This window comes from Ochotona princeps, chromosome 8, assembly GCF_030435755.1.
Source record: "Ochotona princeps isolate mOchPri1 chromosome 8, mOchPri1.hap1, whole genome shotgun sequence".
Classification (NCBI taxonomy): domain Eukaryota; kingdom Metazoa; phylum Chordata; class Mammalia; order Lagomorpha; family Ochotonidae; genus Ochotona; species Ochotona princeps.
Window position 1 is genome coordinate 76,053,747 of NC_080839.1, and position 12,452 is coordinate 76,066,198.

Below are 12,452 nucleotides of genomic sequence, written 5' to 3' on the forward strand. Positions count from 1 at the left end.
AACAGGTGCACATAAAGGAGGCAAGCATCACAAGCAGTGGCTTAAGGTGCTGCGCCACAACACGGGCCCTTGCACACCCTGGACAACATGGGGGGCCCGTGTGTACCACCAGCCCCACCTCTGTCCCCCAGGAGGCAGCAACCCCACTGTGCCCTGCACACCCACAGCTGTCTGGCTCCGTTCCTCGGAGCTGGCTCCCACACAGCCACATTCCTGCACACACACGCTGCAGCTGGAGATAAGCCCTGCTCAGAGCTCAAAACCAGGAAGTAGCCTTGACCCCGGCCCTCGTTACCTGATCATTATCGGTCTCTTGAACAAAAAACGCTTCTCCATTATCTCCCAATTTCATGTGCAAGTCCACAGACTCCCCGTTGATTTCTATGTCAACCTGAAGGGAAATCGTGAAGAAGGGTTTAAGCAGGGTAGGGAGGTGTGGGGAGCCATGCAGTTGGGTCGGATGGCATGGGTGTGTGATGAGCACCACTCCTCGGTTAGCAGGGCTACGAGGAGTTTCTGGCTGCATGGCAAGGCCCGGCGGAACGTCTCTGGTCACCTCATTGCTGCCTCACCCCGTTGTATGGACACTCAGCCACCTCTCTGATGTTTCATAGAACTCTCCTGAGGGTGGTGGTGTTGTTTTTCTGCTAATGTGAAGTGATTCCTGTAACTGGTATGACACCTCAAATTGATCAATCATGTTATGATAAAAACATCTTTAGCGACGTAAGGCTATGACACACAGCTAAAAGTATACAATAGTACAATTGAGCCCACAATGTCTCCAAACATCCTGTTATGTGCCCACTTTTGTCCTGAAGTTTGCCCTAGTATAAGCAATGTTTTCCTTAAGAAATGGCTTGATAATATCTTGGAACTGATGGCAATCATGGAGGTACAAAGAGTTTGTTTACCATGCGCCTCGAACTGTTACAACATATGACATGACGCATTTTAGTTTCTCACCACAGTAAGCAAAACGTAATGGGGCATCTTCTAAAGGGAAACAAAAGAGAACCCCCCCCCCAAAAAAAATCGCTTAAAATCTCAATCTTATACTGGCACTTATATTTAGGGAAAGAAAACAGTTTATAAAGATAAAAGGAAATTTCTTGTAAAGGCCCTCTGTTTGTAGATTGGCTGAGCTGCCTTGATCCCTTTCACTGCCCTTTTACAAAAGAACAAAAAACAACTAAATCAACATTAAGAACAAAAAACAATTGAATCAGCACTAGGTGAAGGTGACGGTAATTTATGCTTGATTTGATTATAAGATTTAGCAAAGAATCTATGTTATATGCTTTTATAAAATCCTTCCATTTATGATCTTTTAATTCTGTATTCTTAATATTTTAAGCAATATTAGTTAGTTCGTGTTTAGTAAAAATTGATTTTGAGTATAAGTCAACCACTTGTCGCTATGTAACCACATGCGCTGCCAACCGTGGAGTTCCTGGCTTCAGTCAGGTGACTGCAGGTTTCAATGAGTAACAGCTTGCTGAAAATATTTTCTCTAAAGTAAAATAATATTTTTAGGATTGTTTTTATATTCTCTTAACCATGAAGTAAAAATGAAACAATTGGATATTGTGCAAAAGCTTGTGATGATCTGTGTATAAATAAAGAAGGCAGCTTTTCTGAGTTGTCCATTATGAGCATCATGCCGTAATGGTCCAAGACTCCTCTGCCTCTCCTTCTTATCTCTTCTTCATATCCTCTCACTGATCCACGCATCCTTTGCAAGCTCTCAGTCAGCCGGAGCAGGTCTCCAGCAGGGAGGGAACACTCAGCAGGCCTCAGATCCTCCTGAAGCAACCCCCCAGGGCAGCCGCTCCCCAGCACTGGGGGCCCGGGGATGGCTCTCAGCTCAGGCCCACCGTGCCGAGGACAGAACCCAGAGCCACGGAGGCCACCCTGTCCAGACAAGGGAGTGCCAGGCCCAGGGTCACACCTTGGGTCAGTGATGGGGCTCCCACTGCAAGCAGCCTAGTCTGTAAAGATTTCACCCCGGGAAGGTGTGTCAGCTCAGGCTGGGAGCCCCAAAATGCTACAACAAAGAGCTTTCCACTTGAACACAACGCAGTCAGGATCCATCATTCCCATGAGCACAGAAGCAAAGGCACAACAAGACAGGCGATGAAATCAAACGCCAGCCACAGTAAGAGTGTGTGCTCAGACAGCCCGGATCCCTGAGGCTTCCTGCCGAGGCCCCGATGCCAGGCAGCAGACACCAACCAGCCCAGGGGCATCCCTGTAACAGCTCGCAACCCACAGACACCAGGAGCTGGATATGTACACCATTTCAGGATCATTCACAGCCCACACTACAGAGAGTCACTTGTATTCACAGACTCCCGGGGATGCTGTCTCAGGGAGAGAGGGGGGTGGGTACAGAGGTCTCAGGGTCCATCACCCACCCCCAACCCCCATTCTTACCACTTTCTCGCGAGAGCGCAGGACCCCCATCTTCCCAAAGCGGACGTGGAAGGGCGAGCACTGGAGGCTGCCATTGGGCTGGCGAATAACAATGATGTCGATGCAGCCCGACAGTGTGGCTGGGTTCAGCCCCTTGTAGAGTTCCTTGACCGTGACGAACACCTGGCCAGCCAGCTGCCCCACGTAATTCATGGTCTGAGCCTGGGGGACGAGGAGACACACACACACACAAGTCTATGTGGGGAGCTAAAGCAAGTGCCTCCCCACTTTAGAGACAGAGCCCACGTCAGCCCACTGGGCTCAGACCCCACCATGACCACCCCCACCCCGCTCTACTCCCCCAGCCTGGCAAACTCTGCCACAGCTGGGTCCAGCCCAGGAAGCGCCGTCACAAGTTGCCTGGTGTCCCATGACACCTGCTCACATGGTCCTGGCAGCTGGAAGCCACTTGAGCCTGTCCTGTTCTGTCCTTGTGTACGGGCTGACACGCTTGAGACTCAAGACAAGGAGACTCTATGTCAAACAGCAAACACCCCCTCCCACTAAACAGAGTGGGCGCCTAATGACGTTAACTGCAAATATCACCACTGTGCTCACTTACAAAGAGGAAACAAGTGCTGTGTGTGCGACAGTCCCCATCCCGGTCCCCGCCTGCCGTTGAGCACTGGCATCACACCGCGCTTCAGTGCTGTGCTGCTGGGCACTTGCCCCAGCTAGTCACGCGCCATCCACCGGCCAGACACGCAGGGCGTGTATCCCACAGGGCCTGGTGCTGCCACTCACAAGTGACACACGCCCTGTCCCCCGCAGGACAGAGCAGCGCCACACCAGAGACTGTGGGCATCAGGGCTGCTGTGCATCAGGACCAAGGAGAGAGAAGTGTGCCCCGTGGGAGGGAGGTGGCCCTCAAGGTGGGCTTCAGAGGGGGATGCCTATCAGCCCAGTACAGGGTACCTGTCCACACGGCACCGGTCCACATGTCCAGGGCACAACAAGGACCAGCAGTCTTCAATCAGTCAAGACAGAGTGGCCCCGTGCTCCAGAAGAGTTCTCAAAACGACATCAACATACCTGCACAGAACTGTTCCCAGCAGCCAAAAGGAGGAGCCACCCATAGACACACAGCCACACAGACACACAAGACACATGGCCACATGGCCACACGGCCACACACACACACACAAGACACATGGCCACATGGCCACACGGCCACACACACACACAAGACACATGGCCACATGACCACATGGACACACAGACGCACGGACGCACGGACACACGAACGGAATGTGCTATGCCTCGGATGACTGGCTCCTTGGAGCCTCTGCAAGGAGGGAGGCTCGGACGCGGCTGCCAGGTGGACAGACCCTGATGCCAGGACACCAAGTCAAGAGGACACCCACCGTGTGCTTCCCCTGATGCGAGCTCCTCAGGACAGCCGACTCAGACACACACAGTGGAAAGCAGTGACTACCAGGGCTGGGGAAAAGTGAGAAATGGGGGCTGGGATTAAGGCCTGGGGCCTCAGCTCCCCAAGACCAAGAGCTCTTGTGGCTGGCAGTGGCACCAGGATGTGGCACCAGGATACCAATGGGCTTACCGCCATGTGCCAGGAGCTCCTCAGTCTGCCCCATGCCCAGGCTCTCCTCTGAGGACACACCTACCACTTACAGGCCACCAGAACCAACCCCCTGGGCACAGATCCCCATATGCCACTTCCTCCTAACATTCAAAGCAAAGCTCAAGCAAGCAGCCAGACAAAAGCATTCCCAGTCAGCTTACTGCCTGGCCACAACCGCTCAACTCAGGCACCTGGGGCCGCTTGTTTTGGAAAAGAAAGCCTGTCTACTACTCAAAGTAACAGAAGAGGCGAAAACTTCACAAACAAGACCGGCCTAAGAGAGCAGCTCTCCCACACCTGCTCCACAGGCACCACGCCACATGGCCCCTCAATCTAACCTCAACATTGGGCAAGAAACAGCTGCTGCACCTGACAGGCGTCCACGCCCCCAGGCCACAGGTCAGGCTGGAGCTCTCAGGGACCAGGTTCCCACCTGTGCCCCAGGCGACCAGGAGCCCGTCTCCTGGCTGCACTGCTCCTCTGAGTCTATCCCGGCCTCGGGAGACACACGCATCCAGACGGGCTCCTCTCAGTCCCCAGCAGGTGACTCACAGGACCCAGGACTGGGCATTCCATTCACAGCACTGACAATACACAGCACGCTCAACCTGAACTGCTCAATTTATTACATTAAAAATGTAATAAATCTAAATTTTTAAATAATTATTATTGAGATAATTAGACCTAACCCCAGGGGAAGAGACTATGCCAGGTCAAGCCCTTCATCGTCAATCCAGGATTAGCTGTTCCGCTCATTTATTGAGCAAGCAAACAGAAGTGACTTGCAGTCCCTGTCGAAGTGCAAGATCACAACAATTTCATTCAGGGGCCTTACCTGGCATTTTTCATAGCTCATACGTAGAACATACGTGTTGCAAAGAACAGAGCAGAGGGCTGCACACCAAAAGGGCTGAAGCAAGCCAACCAAAGCCAACTGCAAGGTAGCTCACTTCTAAGTTCCCTGGCCTGCCAGGCAGGGAGGCTGAGCCAGACAAGGACACAGCAGCTGAGTGCTCACAGCACACACCTTCAGGTGAGCGCCTCAGTGTCAGGGCATCACCAACATGACAACCGACACGCCTAGAGGCATGCATCTCTCTGTCCTTGTCTGTCTCTCTCTCCTTCGAAGGCCGGCATGGTAACCACAATGGTGTTGTGAGTGGCTCTGTTTAGATCTGCAGCCTGTGGGCTGCACCCGGTGTGACCTCCCGTGATGTCCACTCCCCAACCTCCTCTGGCTCCCCCAGCAGAGCATTACCGGGGGCCCAAAGGTCGGAGCGCAGGTCCCGACACCCAAGGCAGTGTTCGCCCTGCTGGCAGTGCAGATGAATGTGACACTTTCTCGGGAAGCACCCCTCTAAGCCCGGTTCTGTCCGATCTTTATTGCCCTCACTTTCCCTCCGTTAGCCCATTCTACTCCTGACACACCAAGTGTAGCCCGGTCTTCACTGCCTCCTCCATTTCCACCGACACCCCCAATGACTCCATGACTTGCAGCTGAGCCTCTGATCCATCTGGAACAGTACCCTACATCCGGGGCAGGGTTGCATCAGCCTGGCTGGCGTGGGTCAGGGGGCTGAGCACACAGTTGCTCACCCCAACACATCTGCTCTCTGGAGGCCTGGACGCAGGTGGCTCCTGGCTGAGTCCCAGCCCCAGGCCCACCCCACGGACCCAGGAATCCTCTGCAGCATACGTGGTTGTTCAACTGCTCGCCATGTTTTCTTTGATCATATTTCTGCAATGTTTCCCAGGAGAGCTAATCTTCTGGGAACTGTCTCTTAAGCTAGTAACTTCCACAGAATTAACTGGATTAATCTAGATGCTGATGGGCTTCTGAAACTGACAGTGTTTTATTGGTGCAGCATACTTTTCCTGGGTCTTGAACTCTGGCTTTGTTGGGCATGTGGGGAGGGAACCAGTAGACAGTTTACTTGCTCTCTCAAATAAACAAAAAAATAAAGGAAAGAGGGAAGGACCAAGGCCTCAAGCTAAGGCTACTGACCACTGATGACCATTCTCCCAAACCAGTAATAGAGGGGAACTGGGCAGAGAGATTAGGTAGAAAGCGGTGGGCAGGAGGATTCCTGGTCACCGGAGTGGGCGCCACAGACAGGCAGTTTCCAATGCATAGTGACAGGTGCCACCTCACCTTCTGGGGGGACTTCCAAAGGCAGGTCATCAGAGGCAGTGAGCCCCTCATCACTGGGAGCACAAGGAGGCAGAAGCCCCGCCCGGCTCTCACATCTGGGCCACCATCCCGTGATCTGGTGGCAGCAGCCCCAGGAGGCCCAGTCCATCCCCAGCAAGAAACGGAACTTGAATTTGATCCCAGCACAAGATTCCAGAAGTGCTGTGTGTTTGGGGCCGAGAGGGGCAGAAATAATAGAACTTAGAAGAAATTAAGAGAACAGGAGGTGTTTTCTCTCCCAGGAGTGTCAAGTTCACAAGACAATGCCTCCCACACAAAGCCTGCAGTTGAGTTATCAGGCCTCTGGCACAGGACAGTCTGGAAAAAGAAAGCTTGGGAGTGTCTATGCTCTCCCATTCCCTACCAGCAGGCATAAAACAAACTGCCACCAGCATGCTAGCAAGGTGTGCACAGCAGCCAGACCCCAGAAACACGCCTGCAAAACCTTCCTTATTGCCGCCTCCTCCTCCCCTGGCAGGTGACCGCCCACGCCCTCACAGCTCTCCCTCCTCACAGTCTCTGCCAAGGCAAAGAAAAAGCCACCATTCAGAGCTCTGTCCCGCAGTCCTCCAGGGCCAAGAGAGGGGTCCACCAATGCCCTTGGGAACTCAGGGACTTTCTTGGCACCCCAAGGCTCTGGAAGGAAGCGCTGGAGATGAGTTTTTTAAAAAGACATATATTTAGAAGATAGATTTACAGAGAGAGATTTTCCATCCACTTGCTCACTTCCAAATGGCTGCAATGACCAGGGCTACCTGGGCGGAAGCCAGGAGCCAGAAGTTTCATCCAGGTCTCCTACAGAGGTGGCAGGGACCCCAGGACTTGCACCACCTCCTCACGCCTTGCCCAGATGTCTTAGCATGGAGCTGGATGGCAAGCAGAGCAGCCAGGATTTGAACCGGTGCCAATATGGGATGCCAGCATAGCAGGCAGTGCCCTGAGCTGCATAGCATAACCCGTTGGAGATGCTTTTAAAACCGTCCACTTCTGACCAACAAATCCTGATGAAAATGACAACAGCAGGGGGCCAGCACTGTGGCACGACAGGTTTGAGTCCCTCCCGGCTGTCCACTGTCGATCCAGCTTCCTGCTAACAAACCTGAGAAAGTAGAAGATGGCCCAAATACTTGAGCCCCTGCGCACACGCGGAAGCCTGGATGAAGCGCCTGGCTCCTAGTTCCACGCTGGCCCAGCTGTGGACATTGTGTCCGTTTGGAGTGTGAAACAGTACAAGTACTCACTCTCTCTTCATAAAAATACTAAACCTTTTAAAAAGAGAGATGGAGGACTGGGAGGAGAGTTTGCTTCATAAATAAGGGAATATATTGCTAAATATAATAAGAGAAAAGTCACTTCAAATCCTCACTTTGAATTCACAGTTAGATATATCCTGACAAGCCACCACAACTTCTAGAATGAATGACCTATGCAACAGGTTGTTAGGACCACCCTTGGGGACCAGGCCCAGGCAATGACAAGCCGAGACCCTCATCTTCCACCACTGTTTCCATAGTGTGGGCTCCCGGCCTTCGTGTGCACGCAAAACGGCACTTCAAAAGCTCATGAAAAAGGAATTAAAAGATAAGGCATCTGGGTGCCAAAAAGTATGTGAAACTCATGTACAGTTTTTGGAGAAGATGGATTTTCCATCATAGTTCTGTAGATTCCTCATCCTCGGACAACACTTTCTAATGATCTCAGAGAAGCAGGGGTGTGGCCTACATGGTCACCACTGAAACCACTGAGGTGGAGCTGCTGGGGCTCCCTCGGGGCCAGAGGGTGAGACGGGTCACAGGCCCACGCCTCCAAGGCAGACGCTTCGCAACACTCGGGCGTCAGAATGTCAGTGTTTTTACGTTCCCACCATGGGACCCAAGTGGGATGGAGCCACCAGACATGACCACCATGCTGGACTGCCGCACTCAGCAGCCACAGACACGTCCCCCAGGTCCCACGCCAGGGCCTGCTCACGCTGGCCAGGGCCCTGCATTCACACCTCCCTCACGGCCAGCTCTCCCAAGCTCTCCTTCAGGAAGATGCCCCCAGCAAGCACAGAGGGGCCAGGGACATCTACCAGGACACCACACGTCTCGGGAGGGCCACGCTGGGCTTTAAACCCCCGCTCATCTCCCACCAAGTTTGCCCATGAGTTCTCAGCCTCCGGCACCTCGGCATCACAGCAGCAGGATGGCACAACCATCCCTGGCCAGGACCGCTGAGAGCCCGGCCACACAATGCCCTTCTCCACACACCAGCCGGGTTCCTCTCCCCTGCCTGAGAACTTGGCATGCATTTAAGCTTAAGGAATTTAAACTGTGCCTACATAGAGGCAAAGAGTAGCAGGGGTTCAAGTTAACACTGGAGTACTACCAAGGCTAGATTGATATCCCATCTTGTAATCTGTCCAAAATCCAAGTCCAGGGAAGCCACCTCAAAAGCAGGCAGCATTTGCAGGCTGGGCAGTGTCTACGTACTGGAAAGCTTTGCCAGCCAGCCACTGCCCTCTGACCCTTCACTGCTTGTACCTAGTCTTTTGGAAACCAAAGGCGCCCAGCCAGACGTGTGCCAGCACAGGAGGTTGCCCGAAGGTGAAGGCAGGGACAGCGGAGCCTCCAGGGTACCTGGGGGAGGCTGCCCCCCAAGCTGCAGTCAGCAAGCGGACAGCTCATTTCAGGGTATGCAGCGTCTCTGTGAAGATTCGCAGAACTCGGGGTGAGCGAGAGTCTTGAAGAGGTGCAGCCATGCCCACCAAGTACACAAGCTCGCTCACATCCCATGCATCCTGCATGGTCAGGACAAAGGAGGCCAGGTACCCCTGGGGCACATGCAATAGAGGAAACCAGGTCCTGGGCCAGGCCCCCAGCAGCAACCCGCACACACACCCTGCTCCCGTCCCCACCTCCAGGCCCTGCTCAGCAAGCGGCCACCTGCTCCAGTGCCGCGGTCAGGGGTCAGGACAACCCGACGAAAGGCAGAGCCCCCTGGGGTCCACACACATGCTGTCCTGCTCCAGGCGTACCAAGGCTTCTGCATCTTACTTCAGGACTCCCAAGACCCCCAGGCCTAGGGACAAGTCCCTTGCAAGCTGCGGTCACCATAGAGCTCACCAACAAAGTGTGTTGTCTGTGGCCCACCATACCGGGAGGCTTGTACACAGACACAGAGCCTCAAAACCCTGGGATAGAACTACCGTGATCCCAACTCGTGGGTGAAGAAGCCCCTGGCCAGGCAGGGCTAGAATGAGAGGTACAAGGCTACAAGGTAGACACAAGTAAGGCAGGAGGACCCCTGGTGAACCCCAAGTCCTATGGAGGGCCACGGGAAGGAAGCTGCCTCCTAGCTGCAGACTGGCCCATGCATGACCTGCACAGCTCCCCCCATAACCTGGCCTGAGCACCCCCTGCAGGGGCCTCCATCAGGATGAAAGGAGCGGGAAAGAGTTCCCTCGTCCCCTTTACCACTTCCACCTGCCTCGAATTAGGGAAACCAACGTCCCACCAGCGCGGGCCATGCCTGGCCAGTAGGAAGGAAGAATGGGTCTGCATCTGCCTCACACCACGTCCCCATGTCAGAGAGGCAAGAGCAGAAAACACACGGTCTAACAAAGCTGCTAGGTCTCCCACATCGCGCCAACAAACAGCCGCTTGGCCAAGTTCACTGCTTCAAGCTTTTCCTGGCGAGGCTCATGTGCCAAGCCCGCAGCTCCTGCCCAGGACATCCCAGAAAGGAGGCACCAGCGAGCTCCAGCCAGATCTACCTGCTCAGACCACCGCTGTGGAGCCTGCATGCACACACAGGTACTCACACCACTCATATGCTGGTCCCCTACAACTGCTGGTTGCACACAAGCCAGCCACCCAGGCCCAGCCCAGGCCCCCACAGCTGTTTGCCGAGCAGAAGACACACAGACAGCAGAAAGAAGTAGGAAGAGGAAGAGGGGGGTACTCACTCCTTAACCCTCAGCCCTAGGGACAAGCCAGGTGGCCACCAAGGGAGAACAGACACCCCCAGGCTCAGGGAGCTGCAAGGCAGGTGTGGGGGGCCCTTGCGCCCCAGACCCTCACTCAGAGCTGGCTAAGCTGACATGTCTCCTTACACAACAAACAGGCACTTGGGGACTCCTCCAAGTCTGGGGCTTGTGGGGTTTCTGCCAACTTTTGGTGTTTCCACAAGCCAGTTCGCCACATCACCAGCTGGACGGAAGCGCACAACATGTGAGCCCATGGATAACAGCTCCTTGCCCCACACCTGGCAAACCAGGGGGAAAGGCCAAACGCGCATATCTGCCGGCCGCGGAGCCTGGCAGGGACCCCAAGGATCCCCATCAGAGCACACCATGCTCCTGGAGCCTGCCGGAACAAGATGCCCATACTTAACCATGCCCGCCCTGTTAATAATTTAGGTCCCCTTTAGGCTTGGAACCTTGAAGGCAGGAGACACAGTCAGAGAGGGGTGGCAGGAAGCGGGCAGGGGAAAGTCCCAGCGCTCCATCAGGGGCCAGAACACCAGACAGGACTGTCCCAACCAGCCAAGCAGCACCTGGGCTCTTCCCTCCCAGGCCCATGTTATGCCCAGGTGCTCCGTCCAGCTATCTCACACAACAATCTTGTGAATGGGTGTGATTAGCTGCTTCACATAGAACACAGGGGGCTGCGGGCAGCCCGGATCAGCACAGAGCCCCCATTTTCCACCCAGCCTCAGCACCTCCCGGGCCACATCTGTGGGAAGCCACTTTCCAACTCCTGAACCGACACTCCCCGTGGCCCAGGACCCTGGGAGCAGCTGGTCAGGCAAGCAGCAGGGCCTCCCACCTGCCCAAGGGCGGATACCCCAACCCCAGCCATCCCTCCCACCTCTCCCCTCCTGATCCCCCAAGTCCTCTGGGGTGGAAATAAGACCCTGGGTACCCTGGGCAGTCCGTTCTTCTTAAACTGGAGAGATTGCAGAACCCACGAGGGACGCCAAGGCAGCTGAGCCAGAATCAGGACTAAGAGCCTCAAGGCGGGGAACAGGCCAGGCCACCGACACTACTGGGCACAGACACACACACTGTGATGAAATGCGCAGAAACATACGCCCACACTCACACCCGCCTGGTCAGAACCGCTGGTAAACATAAACATCCAAACACGGAGCTCCAAGTCCAATTCTGATCTTCTAACGTTACTGGTGCGGGAAACTGGGGATGGGGTCGGGGATGCCATGGGGGGAGGCCACAAAGGAACCCCCAGGCAAACGGCACCAACAGGTGATCTTCCCCAGGAAGCCTCTGCCCTCCAAGCTCCAGCAGCCCCCAGGTGAACGCTACCAGCTGTCCAGGTCCCCGTTTCGTCCTCAGGCGTCAAAGCCAGGGTGGGCGCCACGGAGGACCGGCCAGGTACCCAGGCAAAAAGACTTGGGGCCTGGGTCCCGCTGGCCTTCCCCAGGGTTAAAGCTCCCGGCTAAGCCGCCTCAGAAAGGGGCGGAGAGAGGGGCCGGAGGGTCAGACTGGGGTCCCTGCACCAAGCTCCGCCCGCCAGCTACTGCGTGACCTTGGCCACGAGGACAACCTCCCTGAGCTGCAGATCCCTCCGCTGTCGGGGGACGGACGCCCATCCCCGTCCCCGGCGCCCGGAGGGTCTCACTCACTCGCGCTGCCCCGCGAGGGGGCCGGGCCGGCGGCGCTGGTGGGCTCCGCGCGCGTCCCGGCCGCGCTCCCGACGCAGGCCGGGCCTCTGGGATACTTGCGTGGCTGGCCGGAGCCTGCTTCTCCACCTGACCTTCCGGTGAGCCTCCCGGCGATCGTGCGTCGGAAAGGGCACCCCGGCCGGGCCCTGGTCCGCACTCCCGGACGCCCCGCGTGCGCCGCAGCCTTTGTACGCGCACACCCGGCGGGCGGGCAGCGGAACGCACGGGTCCGCCTCCTCCGGGGGCGGGGATCGAGGGCGGGGACGGCGGGGCGCCGCCAGGGGAGCTGCAGCCTTCGGTCGGCCCTGCAACCCGCCCACCCACCTGCCCGCTGCGGCTTTCCCCGGGGGTGGAGACCCCTTAGGCCACGTGTCTGATCCTCCTTGCCAGAGCCAAAGTCAGATTTTCAACAGCCAGGATTGTCAGAGCCGAAGCCTCCCAGCAGAGTGGGCGCAGTAGGTCGAAGTGGGGAGGGGCTTGAGTGCACCCCAGGCCAGGTGCGGACCCACGCCGCCCTGCGTCCTCCTATCTCTAGGC

General features: G+C 55.9%; 1 protein-coding gene across 4 annotated transcripts in view; it reads right to left on the reverse strand.

Annotated features, from left to right (window-relative positions):
* LPIN1 (lipin 1) overlaps positions 1 to 11,892 on the reverse strand; it is a 45,321-nt gene extending 33,429 nt beyond the window's left edge. For 3 of the 4 annotated variants that reach the window (XM_058668272.1, XM_058668270.1, XM_058668269.1), the window contains exons 1-2: positions 2,437 to 2,637; positions 296 to 391 (exon numbers count right to left, since the gene is read on the reverse strand). In XM_058668272.1, the coding sequence (XP_058524255.1) occupies positions 296 to 391; positions 2,437 to 2,628 (288 nt within the window). In that variant the 5' untranslated portion in view covers positions 2,629 to 2,637. Of the gene's footprint in view, positions 1 to 295; positions 392 to 2,436; positions 2,638 to 11,876 lie in introns of those variants that run through there. The other variant, XM_058668271.1, reaches the window with a different exon arrangement.
* Positions 11,893 to 12,452: the final 560 nt, after the last annotated feature.